Source organism: Lotus japonicus, chromosome 3 (genome assembly GCF_012489685.1).
Source record: "Lotus japonicus ecotype B-129 chromosome 3, LjGifu_v1.2".
In the NCBI taxonomy this organism is placed as follows: Eukaryota; Viridiplantae; Streptophyta; class Magnoliopsida; order Fabales; family Fabaceae; genus Lotus; species Lotus japonicus.
Genome location: NC_080043.1, coordinates 76,467,509 through 76,489,131, shown reverse-complemented (window position 1 = coordinate 76,489,131; position 21,623 = coordinate 76,467,509). Strand labels below are relative to the sequence as shown.

General features: G+C 39.1%; 2 protein-coding genes across 2 annotated transcripts; both read right to left on the bottom strand.

Annotated features, from left to right (window-relative positions):
• Positions 1 to 37: 37 nt before the first annotated feature.
• On the bottom strand, positions 38 to 1,705 carry LOC130745992 (pentatricopeptide repeat-containing protein At4g26680, mitochondrial-like). Its single transcript, XM_057598481.1, has one exon. It carries the CDS (start codon positions 1,651 to 1,653, stop codon positions 172 to 174), a length of 1,482 nt encoding a protein of 493 aa, XP_057454464.1. The 5' UTR covers positions 1,654 to 1,705; the 3' UTR covers positions 38 to 171.
• An 18,777-nt stretch (positions 1,706 to 20,482) lies between these two features.
• LOC130744748 (uncharacterized protein At4g04775-like) lies at positions 20,483 to 21,036 on the bottom strand. The gene is made up of 2 exons (XM_057596908.1): positions 20,863 to 21,036; positions 20,483 to 20,788 (listed from the first exon to the last, which is right to left on the bottom strand). Exons 1-2 carry the CDS (start codon positions 21,034 to 21,036, stop codon positions 20,483 to 20,485), a joined length of 480 nt encoding a protein of 159 aa, XP_057452891.1.
• Between the last annotated feature and the right edge of the window lie 587 nt (positions 21,037 to 21,623).

Sequence of the window (21,623 nt, the reverse complement as noted above, 5' to 3'; positions counted from 1 at the left end):
ATGCCAACTGAAGCAATTGGAGCTAATGCAGCTCAAGCTAAAAAAAATTATCTTTTGTGGTTGGTTTAAATGAAATATTATTTACAGTGAAGCTTCTCAAGTTTAGTGCAGCATGTAATGGACAGCTTAAAAAGTCATACATAGAACACATAGACAAACAACATCACAAGTTCAATTATTTGTCCCATTTTCTGGACTGGTGATGGCTATTTTTTCTTGGCCAAAACCTTCTGGCAACAGACGCTTAGCTTCCATCTCACTACATAGCTCCAATGCCAACCGCTTTCTTCCACACCTACTAAGCCCATTGTAGAGCGCAGATAAGATACCAGAATCAGGAGTCATAGATCTGTCCAACATGTCCCTCAAGACTTGCACAGCTCCATCAAAGTCTTCATTCTTGCAGAATACAGATATCAACATTCCGAAGGTACTCTCATTTGGACTATAACCAATACTTGTCATGCTTCTATATATCTGAAAAGCACGCTCAGAGTTGTTCCTCACACACTGCCCAGTAATAAGGGCAGAAAATGTAGAAGCATTGGGGACCAAGTTGTCCTTATCAAGTTCTTTAACCAGATTCGCCGCTTTCTTTGTCTTCCCATCCTTACACAGTCCCAGAATCAATGCATTGTAAGTCAAGATATCAGGCTTAACCTGATTTCTTCCCATCTCCTCAAAAAGCCTCATCCCCGTTTCGCAGTTACCTATCTGACTATACCCATTTATCAAAGTATTGTAGGTTACAGTGTTGGGAGCCACATTGGCAACCTTCATCTCAGAGAAAACTCTGTAGGCTTCATGCAGCTTCCCCTCCTTACAAAACCCATTAATAAGAGTGTTAAAGGTAACCACATTTGGACTCACCCTATAGTTTCCCATCAAGGATTTCATCTTTAAGGCCAAACCAAGCAAACCCTTGTTACAATACCCTGAAATCAATGCATTGAAAGACACAACAGTAGGACTCAAACCCATATCCTTCATCTTCTCCAACGTCTCAAGAGCTCTTGGCAGGTCCCCTGATTTACAATAAGCACAGATAACCATGTTGAGTGTGTAAACATTGGGAGAAATGCAATCGCGCCGCATCTCGCGGTAGAACGCTAAAGCAACCTCAGCTCTACGAAGCTGAAGCAGTGAACTGAGAAACGCATTGCAGGACTCCAGAGTGGGGAGAAACCCATACTCCTTCATCCGAAGAAACGTGTGAGTAGCATCCCTGAGCTTGTTCAAGTTAGCATACGTCTTGAAAACTGCATCGAAAACAAGCGGCGAAGAATCGCAGAGACGGTAGGAACAGAGCAATGCATCAAATAGGGTGTTGGAAGATGAAGCAACATTAACATTAATGATTCTGCGGAGAATTGAATGCGCGGTTTTGAATTTGCGATTGTTGGCGAGCGTGTGGAGGAGAATGGAATGGGTTTGAAGCGTGTGAGAAGAAGGGTTGCAGTTGTGAACCCAGTTGAAGAACTCGAGGGAGAGAACGTCGTCGTTTTTGAGTTTGAGGAGAATGTGTTTGACTCTGAAGGGTGTGAGAGAGGTTGATAGAGGATGAAGATTTTCCCATTGAGAGTGAATCAGGTGACTGTGAGCGATATTCACGAAATCGAGATCTGTGCCTGAGAATCGAATGTTTCTTCTCATCGTGAATCAGGATGAAGGTATTGCATTGCATTGCAGCTTGCACACAACAAGAAGAACAACAGACTATTGGGCCTTAGGCTTATGTGGGCTAGACCATAGGGCTTTCAGTTTTCTAAAACTAATTCAGTTTTGACTATTATGGTTTGAGCAATATGATAAGTCTCATTCTGTTCTAGATACCGGAAAGATAATATTAAAATTAGTAGAAAATTAAAATTATGATAAGACTCACTCGTCTTTTCTCAACATGATAATAACAGAAACATAAAAGTTGTTAGACAAATTAAGTTGTTCAAGTACTTTTAGCCCCTTTTTTAATTAAAAAAACCATAACAACTACTTCAAAATTTAAATAGAACAAGATAAAACGTGAAAAATATTATTTTAAGTCTATAAATTAAATTACATAGAGAAAGAAAACCACATTCAACTCAACAGAAACCAGAAAAATTGTCTCATAACGTGTATAATCGGCAAAGAACACTCAAGACTCAGCGTTTTAATTGCAACATGTATGTATAATTTCTTTATCTTTCCTTCATATCTCTTGTTACCAACACTCTGCTACTTTGATTCATCTAGTTTTTATGGGAAGAAAATATAAACCTTGTATATTCTACAATTTTATGATTTCGTCGAGTTTTCTCTCTTGTTCTTATTGTTATTATATCATCGTGTGTGGCTCTGCATGCGTTCTTTTTCAAGAGTTCATTTACCAATTTTTTTTTAAGAAGTTAAGAATGAAAAGCTAAAGAAAGAAAAAGAAAGTGTAATATGGAATTTTGCTCTTCATGCTTTCATACTAGTTTAGTTCATAATTTTATAAAGGTTTAGGGTTCATGAATTTATTTTCACTCTGAACTCTATTGTACAATTTTAGAGATTAAAGTGTGAGTTTGTGACCGTTGATTATGAAATTAATAGTTGAGACTTAAGAGTATAATTAAACATTAATTGAGATTGAAATCACATATTCTTTTTTTGTTGTTACACTTGAAAGATAAATCACATATGTGATCTTGTGTTTCAGATTAATTTAAAATTTAGAAGCCAGGCAGACGTACAAGTGTTACAATGTTGAATCGGTGGACTTCGGCCGAAGATCGGGCTTTTGAGCGAGCCCTCGGAACCCTCTCTGATGATGCCAATCCGGAAGACCATTTGGAACGAATTGCCGATGCACTTGGTCGTCCGCTGGAGGAGATCAAGGAAAAGTATAAATTGCTCGCACATGACGTTGAAAATATTGAAGAAGGTCATGCTCCAGATTACATTGACGATTGGGTTCCAGAGCCAATTGCAAAAGACTCTACTAGTTCACAAAAGCACACAAAGAAGACCTCTCCTAAAAGTGAGAAAAAAGTATCATGGACTAGAGAAGAACACCAGTAAGAATATTAAATTAATGATCTTTCATTTCTCTATTTTCCTAACTTGATTTTATTTCCATGCTCATTTGACTTGTATTAGGAATGATAATGGTTACTTCCTCCGTTCCAGAAAGTTTGTAGTTTAAGGTTGTGGCACAAAGAGTAAGAAATCAATTATTGATAGTATAATTTGACTAGATTGCCCTTATTTAATTTTACTGGTATGATGTGCAACTATTAAATTATACTTATATAGAGAATAATGTAATTAATAGAGAAGAGTTGTGGTTGGTTAATATGAAAGGTGATAAGTGAGAGAAAATGTATTATATGAGGGTATAAGTGGTTAAAAAATGGGGAAAAATGCATTGGCATCCTAAAACAACAAACTATTTGGGATATTGAAATCATACCCAAAACTAAAGCTATAGTACTTGATAAAACAAAAATGTATATATTATTTTACGGAGTGAACAAATTTTTGTTTTGTTTTTATTTTTTCTTCCACACAGATTAAATTAAAATAAACTGAAGCACACAATTAGGAGTGATTTATTGTTCAAAGAAATCTTCTCATCTTTACTCCATAAATTACTTGAATCATAAAAAGAGTCAAATAAATATTTTGATGCATTTCACTATTTAGATTAGGAAAAAGCTATGTTGCACGAAATGCACAATGTCCTTGTATAAATATGTAGCACCTCGGTTTCTTTTTTCGGAGGGTTTTGAGATTTTGATTTAATTGAAACTATATATGAAAGTTTCAAGTCAAATACTTTTTCTCTTAAGATTAATATTGTAAAGATGTGATTTTGTGTGTGAAAAACTATATTTAAAAATTTAACATCCCATTTATTTTATTTTATAGAAATTTTCTTAGGGGGCTTCAGAAATATGACAAAGGACAATGGAAAACCATCTCAAAAGAATGTCTCCCAACAAAAACTCCAACTCAAATTGCTAGTCATGCTCAAAAGTATTATCTTCGCTTGAATAGTACACCAAAAGGGAGAAAAAGAGGAAGCATCCATGACCAAACCATTGATGACGCTAACTTGGTTCCTCAACAAAATCAAGTTCCTCAATTGAATGCTCCGTTGGAGCAAAATTGGGTACAATTGGATGCTCCAATGCAGCAATTATCCTCTCAGCAAAATCAAGTTGATGCAATGGACTTTCCAATGCAGCAATTATCCTTTCAGCAAAATGGGGATCCTCCTTTGAATTTTCCACATCAAGTATACCCTCAGCGAAGTTCTGCTCCTCCTTTGAATGTGCAGCAACTGTCCTATCAGCAAAATGGGCATCCTCCTGTGAATTTTCCAATGCAACAATCACAAGAAATACAACAAAGTGATTTGGCTTCTCAACAATATTTGGTTCCTCCTTTGGATGCTCCAATGCAGCAAGTGCAAGAAAGGCAACACACCTTAGGGGATAATGTCTTGGCCTCTGAGCAACATGTGGTTCCTGCTTCGGAAGTAATGCCAATGCAGCAATTGCAAGAGAGGCCTCAAGAACATCAAGCTATCGATTCGAGACATTTTGCTTGGAAACCCGTTGGTAACCATGGACGTTAGCACTTACTTAGAGTTGAGAAGTGAACATAACTTTTCTTATGACTGTAGATGAAAGTTCATTGACCTTGAAACCAATAGTTGTTTATTTGAATTTTGAATTAAAAGTTGCACCGTTTAGCTAACTGATAAAGTAGGATTCATTAAAATTGTAATTAAATACATTTTTCTCACTATTTAAGTATATTTTCCAATGACTTGCCCAACCAATAGTATACATTTTCTTCTACTGATGGATAATTTCCAATGCTCTGTCATCATACAACAAAGGTTATGCCTCTTTATCTTGGTTTTATTTCATGTTCCATGTTCTTCCTCTTGTTATTGTTGGTCTGTCGCTGTGATTTTTGCTGTTGATTTATACTAGGTTAGGTTGTCCTGTTGGCTGTGAATGTGGCAGGGTGCTATAAACCAAGGGATCGTCCACAATTCTCCATTTTCTTCCCTTCATTTGTTGTATGGTCCTTGCTCGAGGAAACTAATTCAATAGCATTATGAAAAAAAAAGACAAGTGTTGAGAAATTGAAACCATTTCAAGTAAAAACGAAAACAAGAGAATATCTTTACAACTACGAAACATGGTAAACCAAACCTAAACTCAGCATTTCAAAGTTAAATAAGCAAGCATATATAGGCACGGTTTCATTGTAAACTGAAGTTTAAATCGCACCTTGAGCCCTTGTGATGGCAGAAATAAGGAACCGATTAAGTCACTCTGATAGAAGCCTCATTACCTCTAGTTTGGACTTGGTTACAAGCCTTTATTTTTAGGCTAAAAAACACTTTTGGCCCCTAATGTTTTAAGTTTGTGCAAATTCTGCCTCTACTTTATTTTTGTCGATGTTTCTACCCCTCATGTTTTCAAACAGTGCACTGTCTACTCCTCCGTCAGTAAGACGTTAAAAACTAATGTAATGAGCTGATTTGGTTTTTTTTTAAATATTTTTTGAACTTGTCACGTGGAAATTACAAGTGAAATTGGTAAAATGAGGCATGGGAGATTCAAACTCAAGACCTGTAAGTAGCAAAACATGCATTTAACCAGTTCAGTTACATACATAATTGATATATACATCAAGAAAATTTAATTTATATCATTTTCTTGATCATCATCAACTTCATATACTCATCTTCATGATATGCCCCAAGTTGATGCAAGGGCTTGATGGATCGTCTAAGATGATTTTAGGACTTGAGAAATCAGAGTTGGAAGAGAAAAACAAAGAAGAATTTCGTGCAAGGAAAAGATGGACAGAATTGGAATGAAACTTTATGAATATGGAAGTGCAGACGTCTCACAAAGGTGGTGGCAAACCTTTGATAAGTCAAGGTCTTGAATCACTCAAGGGATATGAGAATCACTCTCAACAAACTGAACTAACTCAGAAAAAATAATCTTATTCATTCATGTTCTCCATGCTTGGCCGTCCCTCCCTTTTAAAAGAGTTTGGCTTTGTTTTTGAATTACAAAGGTGAGACATGGTCTTAACTCCAATTAATGACTAATTATGGAGTTTTAACATCCAATTCTGAGCTGAAAATTCAAATAAAAACTCCTAATGAGCTGGTCAAGCTCAGCTTGTAACAGCCCCTAAACTTTCTCTCATAACATTAAACAAAAACAGGAAATTAACTTCAATTGAAGGAGATTCTTGGAGTTTTACTTCAGCCATCAAGAGCTGATGCAAACTTGGAATATTCCTCCCTTAAAGCCTTCTTATTCACGCCCCACATGCCTCCACTTCAGGTCCATTAATTGCTAATGCATCCTTGGTGTATTAGGGACTTATTGGATTGAAAAAAAAAACTAGAAATAAAATTCGAACTCAGCTCCAATTAATTGGGCTGATCTTGGACGACTTCCTCTTCATAGTTCATGAGGAAATTCACCAATTTGGGCTCAAGTTCTTGCACATGGGTTCCTTCCTCAAGAGCTAATGATATCATCTGTTGAAGTGCTTCCTTGGCCCTTTTAGCCCTTGCCCTAGTCATTGGTCCTCCAAGTCCTTTTAGTGCTCCATGACCCTTGTCCTTGTCCTTGTCCTCATCATTCCCTCCCTCTTGAAAAGGATTTGACCTCAAATCAAATTCTCCTCCATCTGCATCGAAGAGAGATAAATCAGAGACATTAAAGGTTGAGCTGATGTTATACTCACCTGGAAGCTCTATTTTGTAGGCATTGTTATTGACTCTCTCAAGCACTTGAAAAGGTCCATCCCCTCTAGGTTGGAGTTTGGATTTCCTTTGTTCTGGAAACCTTTCCTTCCTCATGTGCACCCAAACCCAATCTCCGGGTTGGAACACCACCTCCTTTCTTCCCTTGTTAGCTTGCCTAGCATAACTCTCATTCTTTCTCTCAATTTGAGCCTTCACACGCTCATGCATCTTCTTGACATATTCAGCTTTGCCCTGTCCTTCCTTGTGCTTGAAAACATAAATGTTAGGCATAGGCAACAAATCAAGAGGAGTCAAAGGGTTAAATCCATACACTACTTCAAATGGAGAGCAATTGGTAGTGCTATGAACAGCCCTATTGTAAGCAAATTCAACATGAGGCAAACACGCCTCCCAAGCCTTTAAATTGGCCTTAAGGACAGTCCTAAGCAAGGTGCCTAGGGTCCTATTAACCACCTCAGTTTGCCCATCAGTTTGTGGGTGGCAAGTGGTAGAGAACAAAAGTTTAGTGCCTAACTTCCCCCATAAAGTCCTCCAGAAGTGACTTAGGAACTTGGTGTCCCTATCACTAACTATGCTTCTAGGCATCCCATGAAGTCTTACAACTTCTTTAAAGAACAAATCAGCAACGTGACAAGCATCATCAGCTTTCCTGCAAGGAATAAAGTGAGCCATTTTTGAAAACCTATCAACAACCACAAAAATGGAATCCTTACCATTCTTTGTTCTAGGGAGGCCTAAAACAAAGTCCATAGACAAGTCAACCCAAGGGTATTCAGGGATTGGCAAAGAAGTATACAAACCATGTGGCATCACCTTAGACTTAGCCTTCTTGCAAACAATGCAATGTTCACAAAACTTGATCACATCATGTTTCATTTTGGGCCAATAGAAATGTTCCTGTAAAGTTTCTAGAGTCTTTTGGACTCCAAAATGACCCATTAATCCCCCAGCATGGGATTCTTTAACAAGCAGTTCTCTAATGGAACTTTGAGGCACACACAACCTGTTTTCCTTAAATAAAAATTCATTGTGCCTATAAAATCCATTTTGAGAAACTTTCTCACAAGCCACAAAAATTTCAGCAAAGTTATCATCTTTTTCATACATTTCTTTCACATGTTCAAGTCCTAGCAATTTAGTCTCTAACATGGAAAGCAACACGTGTCTCCTGGATAAAGCATCAGCCACAATGTTACTTTTCCCTTTTTTGTGTTTTTTGACATAGGGAAATTGTTCCAAAAATTCAACCCATTTGGCATGCCTTTTGTTCAACTTACCTTGCCCCTTCAAGTATTTCAGCGACTCATGATCACTATGAATCACGAATTCCTTGGGCAAAAGATAATGCTGCCAAGTCTTCAAAGCTCTCACCAAAGCATACAATTCCTTATCATAAGTAGAATAGTTAAGGGCAGCTCCGCTTAACTTTTCACTAAAATAAGCAATTGGGTGGCCTTCTTGAAGCAACACAGCACCAATACCTACATTTGAAGCATCACATTCAAGTTCAAAAGATTTAGCAAAGTTAGGTAAAGCAAGTATAGGTGCATGGGTAAGCTTATGCTTTAGGGCAGCAAAGGCCTCTTCTTGATTCTTTCCCCAATGAAAACCCACATTCTTTTTCACCACTTCATTTAGGGGTGCTGCCAAGGTACTAAAGTCCTTTACAAACCTCCTGTAGAAACTGGCCAAGCCATGAAAACTTCTTACATCACCCACGGATTTAGGAGTGGGCCACTCTTGAATGACTTTGATCTTTTCAACATCAACCTGCACTCCTTTCGAACTCACAACAAAACCAAGAAACACAACATGGTTAGTGCAAAAAGTGCATTTCTCAAGATTGGCAAACAATTGTTCCTTTCTAAGCATACTCAAGACAAAACTTAAGTGCTCAACATGCAGCTCAAGAGTAGTGCTATAGACCAAAATATCATCAAAGTACACAACCACAAATTTCCCAATGAATTCCCTCAAAACATGGTTCATTAGTCTCATAAAAGTACTAGGTGCATTAGTTAAACCAAAAGGCATAACCAACCATTCATACAAACCATATTTAGTTTTGAAAGCAGTTTTCCATTCATCCCCTTCTTTAATCCTTATTTGATTGTAACCACTTTTCAAATCAATTTTAGAAAAATAACATGCTCCATGCAATTCATCAAGCAAATCATCAAGTCTAGGAATAGGGTGCCTATACTTAATGGTGATGTTATTCAAGGCTCTACAATCAGAGCACATTCTCCAAGTCCCATCTTTCTTTGGTACCAAAATCACCGGTACAGCACAAGGACTCATGCTATTTCTTACCCACCCTTTGTTCAAGAGTTCTTCCACTTGTCTTTGAATTTCAGTGGTTTCTTGTGGGTTGCTTCTATATGCTGGCCTATTAGGCAAAGAAGCTCCCGGAATGAGATCAATTTGATGCTCAATTCCTCTCAGTGGTGGTAGACCACTTGGAACACTTGTTGGAAACACATCCTCATAATCCTGCAAAAGAGATTTAACACTAGAAGGCAGCTCAAAATTTTCAAAAGTGTTAGTGTTCAAAATCTGATTTTTGAAAAACATCAAGTATAGGATCTGTTTTGAAGCTATCATCCTTTTCACCTCTCTCTTTTTGATCAAACAAATTTCTTTTCTCTCAAGTATTTCACTCTTTTCTTTTTGCTCTCTCTCAAGTGTTTCACTCTTTTCTTTTTGCTTTCTCTCAAGTGTCTCACTTTTTTCTTTTCTCTCTTGTTCAATCTTTTCTCTCATTTTCTTTTGATCCTTACGCTTCTCCCTAGGGCTCAAAGGTTTGAGCGTAATTTTCTGGCCATAATGTTGGAATGAGATCTTGTTGGTGCTGCCATTATGATCAGAGTTGGTGTCATATTGCCATGGTCTTCCCATCAGTATGTGACTAGCCTCCATGGGAACAACATCACAAAGAACCTTATCCCTGTATTTGCCAATGGAAAAGTCAACTTCAACTTGCTTACTTACTTGTATTTCTCCATAGTGGCTGAGCCATTGAAGTTTGTATGGCCAAGGATGTGGTTTTGTGACCAGGTTCAGCTTCTCCACCATTCTTTCACTAGCCACATTAGTACAGCTCCCGCCATCAACAATCATCAAGCAAATCTGCCCATTGACAGAACATCTTGTGTGAAAGATATTCTCTCTTTGGCTTTCTTTCTTTGGCTTTTGTTGGCTACCAAGCATTCTCCGGATCATCAACAGTTCACCATTCATGGCTGCCTCCTCTTCTTCTTCACTTTGTTCTCCTTCGGACTCACTGGTGTAGTCTCCATCATCCTTAAGAATCATGGTCTTTTTGGAGGCACATTCATAAGCATAATGTCCCATACCTTGGCATTTGAAGCACTTGACCTCTTTGCTCTTTTTGGATGGTTGTTCAAGAGGTTTTGAAGAAGCTGAAGCTTGTGGTTTGGTGGCTGGTTTGCTAAGGGTGCTCGGCCCTTCATTCTTCATTCTGTCTCTCCAAGATGAATTGGAATTGGTAGAACTCTTCCTTGCAAGCCCTTTCCTTTTGAGTTGTTGCTCAACTTTAGTGGCCTTGTGCAGCAATTCCTCCATGTCTACATATTCCTGAAGTTCTACAATATCTCTAACATCATTAGATAAACCATTAATAAATCGAATCATGGTTACCTCTTCATCCTCCTCAAGATTGGCTTGCAACATAAGCACCTCAAGTTCTTTGTAATACTCCTCAACACTCTTGCTGCCTTGGGTAAGTTTTTGAAGTTTAAATTTTACATCCCTAGCATGGCTTGAAGGGACATATCTTTTCCTCATGATTCGTTTCATTTCAGCCCATGTTTCCACCGCTGGCTCCTCATTTCTCAATCTCTCTTTTGCAAACTTATTCCACCAGACAAGAGCATAGTCTGAAAAGTGAGCAGCTGCAAGTTTCACCTTTTGGTCCTCCTCATAGTTGTTGCAAGCAAAGACATGCTCTATTTTGAGTTCCCACTCCAAGTATGCCTCTGGATCACTCTTTCCCTTAAAAGGAGGAATTTGGAATTTGACTCCTTCAATCCGAGCAGGTCTAGGATTTTCATGAATTCGTCGTGGCCTCCCGCCTTCACTGTCACTATTGTTCCGGTTCTCCATTTGATCCAGCCTTTCGTGGATCTCTTCAGTTTGCCTCCTCATTAAGTTTTCCAGATGTTGTGTAAGAGCCCGCATTTCGATGGTCGAGAGTCGCACTGCTGGTTGCTCCTCCTCTTCTCCTGACATCTTTGACAAATGATAAGATTCAAGTAGAACAAACAAATGTTAGTGTTTTCCTCACTTCACTCGTGTTTCCCTCAAATTGGCTTTTCTATGATGTGCACTCTTGCCTTTTTCCACTCAAAAATTCTCACAATCTCTTGAGTAAATCAAAGTTAAGACACACAAAGAATTATGCCACCAAATTTGTGTAGAATCACACAGATTAGAATAGACTTTAGAATATGAAACAAAAGAAGACAAGACAAATCACAACAGAAATGGAAAGGACTCAAAATATTTAGAGACTAAAGAAGAATTCAAGAACAAACAGAAAGAAGAAAATAAATTGGAATGCTAGCAACAAAATTACCTTGAACAATTGAATTTGGCTAATTAAACAAGAACCATTCAGCCATTTTTTTTTTGAATTTTCGTTTTTTTTTTTGAATTTTCGTTTTGTAATTTGTTTTTGATTCTGAACAATTAACAAGGCTTAACTTTTGCAATGGTTCAGCCAAAAGAAACAAAAACTAAAATCAAGGTAACAAGAAATGACAAAGAGTTGCTAACCAGAATTCCAGATAAGAAAAGAAACCAAAATCCTAGAACCGGAGCTCTGATTACCAAATGATATGCCCCAAGTTGATGCAAGGGCTTGATGGATCGTCTAGGATGATTTTAGGACTTGAGAAATCAGAGTTGGAAGAGAAAAACAAAGAAGAATTTCGTGCAAGGAAAATATGGACATAATTGGAATGAAACTTTATGAATATGGAAGTGCAGACGTCTCACAAAGGTGGTGGCAAACCTTTGATAAGTCAAGGTCTTGAATCACTCAAGGGATATGAGAATCACTCTCAACAAACTGAACTAACTCAGAAAAAATAATCTTATTCATTCATGTTCTCCATGCTTGGCCGTCCCTCCCTTTTAAAAGAGTTTGGCTTTGTTTTTGAATTACAAAGGTGAGACATGGTCTTAACTCCAATTAATGACTAATTATGGAGTTTTAACATCCAATTCTGAGCTGAAAATTCAAATAAAAACTCCTAATGAGCTGGTCAAGCTCAGCTTGTAACAGCCCCTAAACTTTCTCTCATAACATTAAACAAAAACAGGAAATTAACTTCAATTGAAGGAGATTCTTGGAGTTTTACTTCAGCCATCAAGAGCTGATGCAAACTTGGAATATTCCTCCCTTAAAGCCTTCTTATTCACGCCCCACATGCCTCCACTTCAGGTCCATTAATTGCTAATGCATCCTTGGTGTATTAGGGACTTATTGGATTGAAAAAAAAACTAGAAATAAAATTCGAACTCAGCTCCAATTAATTGGGCTGATCTTGGACGACTTCCTCTTCATAGTTCATGAGGAAATTCACCAATTTGGGCTCAAGTTCTTGCACATGGGTTCCTTCCTCAAGAGCTAATGCTATCATCTGTTGAAGTGCTTCCTTGGCCCTTTTAGCCCTTGCCCTAGTCATTGGTCCTCCAAGTCCTTTTAGTGCTCCATGACCCTTGTCCTTGTCCTTGTCCTCATCACTTCATCTCTCCAATCCACTCAGGAACCCCTCATGAGAAAGTCTGACTGACGGAGGGGTAGACGGTGAACTGTTTGAAAACATGAGGGGTAGAAACGTTGACAAAAATATAGTAATGGCAGAATCTGCACAAACTTGAAACATCAGGGGGCAAAAATGTTTTTTAGCCTTATTTTTATATTTTACAGTTTTATTACCTTTAGTTTATTCCATTAGTTATTATTAAATTTAGGCTTAGTATGGGGAAGACGTAACATTACCTTAAGGGCCTTACCCTAACTATAAATTACTTTGTTGGGCTTTTATTTTTCTGCTCTATACAAGTTTTGGATCCTTCTTTTTATTTCGACTGTCTCCCCTTTTTGTCCCTTGTTCGGACCTTGAAGTTTTTCATGATGAAATAAAATCTTTTTACTTAAAAAATATATATATAAATTGTAGGGAAAACTATGGAAATGGTCCCTGATGTTTGAGCGAGCGCTGGTTTTGGTCCCTTCCCGGAGTAACTTCCGGAAATGGTCCCTCCGGTGGCCAAAACCACCGCGCCTGAGTTTTGCACCGGCCACCATGCACACATGGCCACGCCACGTCAATTAATGAGATGACGTGGCATTTTTTTTTGTTTTAAAATAAAAAAACTAAAAAACCTTAAATTAACTAAATTTAAACCTAATCTAAACAAAATCCTAATCCTAATAATCCATCCCTTATCTATTCTGACCCACCCATTATCCATCCCTTGTCCCTTACCTTCTTCGAACGAACTGCGACTGAGCTTTGGTTGTGACGGTGGCTGCGACTGAGTTTTGGTTGTGACGGTGGCTGCGACTGGTGCATGTGAGAGAACGACGAGACTGTTGCGCCTAAAAGGTTGGTCCCTTTCTTCCTTTGTTTTCGAAACCACCGCGCCTAATGAGTGGATTCCATTTCGAAAATACTCCCTTTCTATTTTGGGTTTTCATCTCAAAATGTTGATTCACTGCTTAGGGTTCTTCACTTTAGGGTTTTTCAATGATTCAACATCAGTGGTAGTAAAGACATAATTTATTGGAATTTTTGCTTATGTTGTTGTAGGATATGGCATTCACAGTTGTTGTGCACCATTCTGGGTTGTTTTCTTCGGACCCACACCCTCATTACAGAGAGGGACGAGTGACAACCGTTACTGATGTTGATCTGGACAAGTGGGGTTACCTTGAATGTATTGATATTGTTGAGAATATGGGGTATAGAGAAGGCAAGTTCAAGCTATGGTGGAGGACACAAGATGATGCCATTGCTCGCAAATTTCGCCCTTTGTTGACCGATAATGATGCTATGGTGCTGGGCACATATGCAGTTGACAATAGAGGGTTAGCCCACATGTTTGTGGAGCATGATGATGATGAGCTGACTATTACTCCATATGCCACCCAACCAACCAAGAACCCTGAAAAACCCTGTAAGCCTCCATCTCAGAAGCCTCCATCTTAGAAGCGTCCATCTCAGAAGGTAGGTCCATTTTCTCTTCCACCAAAGAAGGATGGTCCACGTATGCTGTTACCAAAGAAGGATGGTCCACGTATGATGTTACCAAAGAATTTTGTTCCACCAAAGAAGGCTACTCCAGCCAAGAGACCTGCTACACAGCCTCTTAGAAGGTCAAATAGAGTGCAATGGCTTGGGAGAGAAAAAAAGAAAAATAGCCAGCCTGCATTTGTGGTGTTGTCTAGTGATGAAGAAGACATTGGTGCTGAAAGTGAAGTGGTTCCTAATGGTCAAGGTGGACTAGGAAGCCAAATGGGTGGTCAGAGTCAAGTTATTAATGAGGCTATAAGGGTGCAGCAGCTTGGTGAAGAATTGGGGCAACCTAATGTTGCAGGTTTGACTCTCTTTTCTTTTCAATTGTCAATTTCCTACTTCCCTTAATTATATGTCATACAATTCCCTTCCCTAAATTATGTGTCATTATTTGAAGTGCAAGTTGATGATCAAGTCCCTGAGAACATGCTTAGTGGTGACATGCTATGTGGTGATAAATTTGAAGTTGTTAATGAAGCTGTGGGGGTGCAGCAGCAAGAAAGTAATGTTGCAGGTGTGATATTTACTTCCTTTGAATTGTGAATTTAAATTGGGGCTGGATTGTGAATTGTGAATTTCAATATCTAACTGAGAGTTTTTATTTTAAGTGCAAGGTGATGATCAAGTACCTGATAACATCCCACATAGAGTTGTCAATATGGGTTCCAACCCGCGAGCCAGCTCGACGGGTTGGCTAAATGAGTCGGGTTGGGTTGGTTAAATTCCAGCTCGAAAAGAACTTAGGTTAGTGCAACCCGGCTCGTTTAACCCGCGGGTTAGACGGGCCAACCCGCGGGTCAAGCGAGCCAACCCGTCGGGTTAGAGTTATTTTTTATTAAAAAAATTATTTTATTTGTCTTTAATTTAAGGTTAGTTTTATAGATTACTTTTAGATAGAAAAATGGAAATTTTCATTTCTTTAAATTTGAGACAATTTTTTGTGTTTTATTTATTGTTATTATATTATTTATCTTATTTTAAATGTGACAATAAAATAATTGTGTTTTTAAATCTTGTCAATTAAATTATTTTACTATATTTTGTAACCAAAAAGTTACTTTACTATATTTCAAATGTGACATACAAATTAATGGGTTGATAAACCTCTTTCTTATGAGTTGTTACCAATTTATTTAAGTATTTTTGTGAAATTATTTTTTTAAAACATTTTCTAATCCAATTTATCTATATTTTATATTTTTTTCACCCAACCCGCGAGCCAGCCCACCAACCCGCGAGCTCGTAGCGAGCCGGGTTGGGTTCATATTTTCCTGACTCGTTAAGGCCCCGGGTTGACACAACCCAACCCGTTTTCAACCCAACCCATACGGGCTGACCCATATGGGTCGGGCTGGCCCGTATTGACAGCTCTAATCCCACATGTTGAACAAGGTGGACAAGAAGAAGAGGACATTGATTTTGGTTATGAGTCTGAGACTGATGGGGAGGATTCTGTGCAGGATATTCACTTTAGTGATTCTGAGGAAGAGAGGGCAGTAGACAAGGATGATGGCTTTCAGAATAACAATATTGGCATTGCTGAGTCTTTGTTGAATGAACAGCTGAGGAAGATGTAGGGAGGGACATATGAAATTGCTGGGAGTGGGCCTAGTGTGATCCTTGGTGATGCTGATGGTGGAACCGGTTTACACAGTGACCATGAAATGGAGAATGCCTATGATTCTGAGGACCTTGGTAGTGTGTCTGGCAGTGATGATGATGATATGCTACAGGAGAACAGAAATTTCACACAGTTTCACGAGGAAGACATGAGGGAGGATTTCAAGTTCCAGCTTGGGATGGAATTCAGATCATTGAAACAATTTAAAGATGCTGTCAGGGACCATACTGTGCTGAATGGTAGGCAGATAAGGACTGTGAAGAATGATGGCATTAGGTACAGGATCAAGTGTAGGAGAGAAGATTGTGCTTTCGTCATGCTTTGTAGTAAAGTTGGTGGAAAGGCAACTTTTAGTATCAAAACAATGATAGGACCACATACCTGTATCGCTTTAGTGCAGAGCTTATTAGTAAGTCCAGAGGAAACACATGTAAGATTGGCATTGAAAGGTTTCCTGGAGCCTTACATCATAGGTTTCAGAGATTTTACATGTGTTTGGAGGGTTGCAAGAAGGGGTTTGTTGAAGGGTGCAGGCCATTTATAGGGTTGGATGGTTGCCATTTGAAGACACAGTTTGGGGGAATCTTACGGTGTGCTGTGGCCAGGGACCCCAATGATCAGTATTTCCCTTTGGCTTTTGCAGTTGTTGAATCAGAATGCAAGGAGAGCTGGAGATGGTTCCTTGAAATTTTATTAGATGACATTGGGGCAGATAGGAGGTGGATATTCATTTCTGATCAACAGAAGGTAAAATGTCAATTTCACTAACTGTCCATTTCACTAATTTCCTTGTTGAACCCATTTATGAAGTGTCCTAAATTTTGCAGGGTTTGCTAACTGTTTTTGATGACCTCATGGGAGGAGTAGAACACATATTCTGTCTTAGGCATCTGTATGCCAACTTTAAAAAGAAGTTTGGAGGAGGGGTAGTCATAAGGAACCTCATGATGGCTGCTGCAAAGGCAACCTATCACCAGCTATGGACTGAAAAGATGATGGAGTTGCAGGCATTGCATCCAGAAGCATACACTTGGCTGATGCAGATTCCTACAAGGGCTTGGTGCAAGCATGCATTCACATTTTATCCAAAATGTGATGTGTTGATGAATAATCTGTCGGAGTCATTTAATGCTACCATATTGTTGGTCAGGGATAAGCCAGTTCTGACAATGGTGGATTGGATCAGAAGTTACATTATGGGGAGGTTTGCTACAATGAATGAAAAGTTGGAGAAGTATAAGGGGGAAGTCATGCCAAAGCCATTGAAAAGATTGGAGCATGAGATTGAAATGGTGAGATACTGGGTTGCTACACGTTGTGGTGAAGACAAGTATGAGGTCAAGCACATGGTCAGCCAAGACCAGTTTGTTGTTAATCTGGCTGAGCACACTTGCAGTTGTAACTTCTGGGAATTGGTGGGGATCCCCTGTAGGCACGCAGTTGCTGAAGGTATGAAAAACGGTAGAAAGGGGGGGTTTGAATAACGTTTTCAGTACAAAACTTCCACCTTAAAGATTTTGGTAAATCTTTCGAGAACTTAAGTGCTAAAGATAAGAGATAGAAAAGCACACAAGGATTTTATCCTGGTTCACTTGATAAATCACTCAAGCTACTCCAGTCCACCCGTTAAGGTGATTTCTTCCTTCTTAGAATGAAGGCAATCCACTAATCAGGTAAGAGTTACAACTGCACTTGAAACCTACAAGTGACTAACAATTACACTGACTTAGCTCACACTAAGATTCACTCTCTTAGTCTTCTCTAGGATCCGATCAACCTTGATCTCCTAAAGGAACTAAACAAACTGTTTATCAAAGAATTGTTTACAAGAGATTTGCTTCTAAAAAGCTAATTGTAAACTCAATGAATTTCAGATGAAAGAAAGCTTAGAATATTTTGAATATGTCTTGCGCGTGTGTATTTCTTTCTAGCCACTTCTTTCAATCTTCAGCCTCTATATATATACTCCAAGGATTAGGGTTGAGCGTTGCATGGGAAATGCTACCGTTGGAGGGCAGTTCTGGAAAATCCAGCTTCTGCTGTGGCTGAGAACGTTAGGTAGGTCGTCAGGAAGGTACACTTGCTTTTGTACTTGGATAGCGACTTGACCTTTTAACCTAGGAGACTTCTGATCAGGGGAATACTTCATATTGGAACTTGTGAAGCCGGTTGATCAGAGTCAGAGGGAAAGCACAGATCCTCTGACCATTGTATCTTCTGATTCTGAACTCAGAGGGAAGAACATGGCCTTCAGAGTTTCTTGCTTCTGGACTTCAGAGTTTCCACTATTCAGCTTCTGGATCTTCAGAGTCTTCTACACCATCAGAACATCTGAACCTTCAGTGTTTCTTGGTTATCAGAACTTCTGGATCTTCAGAGCTTCTAGCGACTGAGTCCACATCAGAGTTTGTATAGCTTCAGAACTTCTGAAGCTTTTCCACTGTTCATACTGAACATGGTGAATGCGAAAGCGTTGCTTGGGTTACCCTTTATACACAGTGCTTCTGATTTGTGTGAGATTGAGTTGAGGTCAGAGCCTGTAAATAGCACACTCAGAAAAACACGTTAGAGTACCACAATTGTTCATATCAAAAGGTTAACTTGTAATCATCAAAACATAGAGTTGTACTACTAGATCAAAACTTGATCTTACAATTGGGAGATTGTTGGATTTATTAATCCAGCGTCACCCTTAGGATTCGATGGGCTTAACATCCCACCCCATGGCGCTTAACATCGCAGCCCCTTGAGGACTCTGTGCTATAAGGAAATAAAGTTGCGCCCTCACTAACAGCAATTGCTTTTGGCGTAGTGGTAAGCGCTTGATCCAATAAGTGGTATCAGAGCAAGGTCATGGGTTCGAATCCCCCGGTTAACACTGGGGGGGAGATTGTTGGATTTATTAATCCAGCGTCACCCTTAGGATTCGATGGGCTTAACATCCCACCCCATGGCGCTTAACATCGCAGCCCCTTGAGGACTCTGTGCTATAAGGAAATAAAGTTGCGCCCTCACTAACAGCAATTGCTTTTGGCGTAGTGGTAAGCGCTTGATCCAATAGTTGCTGCCATTTCACACAGTTCACAAAGGCCAGAAGACTTTGTCCATCCATACTACAGGAGGGAAGCCTATATGGCAACTTATGGCCATGTCATCACACCCATTAATGGTCAAAAACTTTGGCCAACAACCAATGATCCTTACATCCTGCCTCCTTTGTACAAGAGAGCCCCAGGGAGACCTAAGAAGCTAAGGAGGAGAGATCCACATGAAGACACAACTGACAATCAGACAAGGTTACGCAGTAGGTGTGGGCAGTTTGGGCATAATTCAAGAAGCTGCAGGAATCCAGTGGTCTCCCCAGATTCCCATGTCCCTGAAAGTAGCAATCAGGCTGCTGCTAGACCTAGAAGACAATCTGCTGACAGGGTAAAATTACCAACTCTCCTTCTATCTTTTTTACATACAATCATGAAAGGATAAACTAATTCAATCATCTTTGTGTTTTACCTGCATACAGGTCAATGCTAACAGTGAAAACACTGTTGTTGAGGGAGATGCAAGTGGTAGTCAAGTGCTTGATCCTACTCAGATAAATTCCAATGTAAGTAACCTGCACAGATCTATCCATTATCATTGAAGTTCCATTTTTTATTGTACAATTAATTGAGTTGTAGCCTTGTGTGCAGGTGAGAAAGAATAAAAGGGGAGCTTCTAAGAAAAATACCCCTGCCCCTGCTGAAGAACAATCTCAGATTGTATAAATCTTGCCCAGATCTAAATTTACATAGACATACCTTTGAGCTGTTGTTATGGAGCTTTGATATTCTTATTCTTGAATGCAGGCAAGTATCACACAGGATCAAGGTATTGATGTTGCTGAAGCTTCTGGACAAGTCAAGAGGACTAAAAGAGGTAGAGGACCTTCAAAGAACAAAACCTCAACCCCTGCTCAAGACCAAACTCAAAGGGTAATAATTCTACTCAGATCTATAATGTTTGTTGGGATACATACCTCTCTTCTGAGCTTCTGCATCCTTAAATTTTCATTTTCTTTTATGCAGCTTAGTGTCACAGAACAAGCTTCTGAGCCAGCCTGGGTGGAGGGCCTTGCTGCAAACAATCTTGGAAGTCAAGTCCATGTTGAACGTGTCACACAAGCTGCTGCTGAAGGTTCTGGTCAGAGAGGAAAAAAACACCTCAAGAAAGGAAAAAGAGTTGCTGATAGTTAGAGAGAAGGAGTAGATCTAGAGTCTTTAAATGGTTGTAATAGTTTAATCCTGCACATGGGGTGCATTTTTTGATATACTTTATGTATTGTGGACCACTTAGGCCATGACCATTTCCCTTTCTTTAATGCTTGTTGTTGTTGTTTGATAGTGGCTGGACCACAAACAAGGATCATTGAGATTGTCATTTCCATGGATTATTCATGTGCTTTTGTTGACAATATTAACCAAGTGGACCATTTCCCTTCACTTCTGAATTTTGCCAGTACATGAATAGTTGAGATTCTCAATTTTGTTATATGTCTATTCTATTTTGTCAGTGCAAGAATCTTTCACTTTTGTGCTGTCTTTTACTAGAACCAAAAGCAAAGCAAGAAAAAAAGGAGATATGTAAGATAATTGTAAACAAAAGTCTCATACATTAATGAAAACAAAGATACATTTAGGTTGTATCCAACAACCAACTTCAATTCCTTTCAATTTTTCATCATCCTTCAATATTACATCCCTGACTTTCAACTACCTACACAACAACATTAAGTTTTCCTGACATAAACACAAACCAAAACCATGACAGAATAACACAAACAATAGCCATATTCTTCTTCATCATTTCATACTCAAGCTTCCTCTGAACCTTATCATTCTTCCTCCTCAAATCCTCTAAGTTCATCTTACACTCCTCCAAGGTCTTCTTGCTCTCTTCCAGTTTATTCTTCATCACATCCAATTCACGCAATGTTCTGGTCAGTTCAACTACAGCTCTGGTATTTGCTCCTTCAAACGCATATTCATCATCCCACAAAAAAAACCCACACTCAGGTGGTGACTGCAAATGAAATCGAGAAAAGTGTCAACAAGGAACAATACTATGCAAGTGTTAAACGATGATTGATTACATACCTTCCAATTACTACACCTCCAGAACTTCCTTCCTGGGTTCGCGTCACTGTGGGAGGTCAAGTAAAGAACCCTTTCTCCACAGTCACAGAATCCACGACGCATAACGGCAGCAGCGGAAGAACGACCACCGGAAGCGGAGGCGGAACCAGAACCAGAAGATGTAGCCTTACCCATCATGTCAGATTCGTGGAGGATGAAGATAAAGGGTCGAATGTGATGATGATGCACGATTAGCACACACAATGATAAATGTGTTGATGAAGATGCTGGGATGATGAAGAGAGAAGCTCGAATTTGGGGAGATAAGCTCGAATTTGGGGAAGAAGCTCGGATTTGGGGAAAACTCAGAACCCTAAGACATGAATTGAGGATTTGGGAATTCAGATGTTAAGTAGCATGAATTTAGGTTTACATTTGGTGTACTTGGATTAGGATATTAGATTAGGTTTAAATTTAGTTAATTTAAGGTTTTTTAGTTTTTTATTTTAAAACAAAAAAAAAAATGCCACGTCATCTCATTAATTGACGTGGCGTGGCCATGTGTGCATGGTGGCCGGTGCAAAACTCAGGCGCGGTGCTTTTGGCCACCGGAGGGACCATTTCCGGAAGTTACTCCGGGAAGGGACCAAAACCAGCGCTCGCTCAAACATCAGGGACCATTTCCATAGTTTTCCCTAAATTGTATTGCTTTATGTTTACTTTTCTTCTTATTTGCTTTAATTTTTCTAATTAGGTCTTTAATGTTCATCCTTGATAGGAAT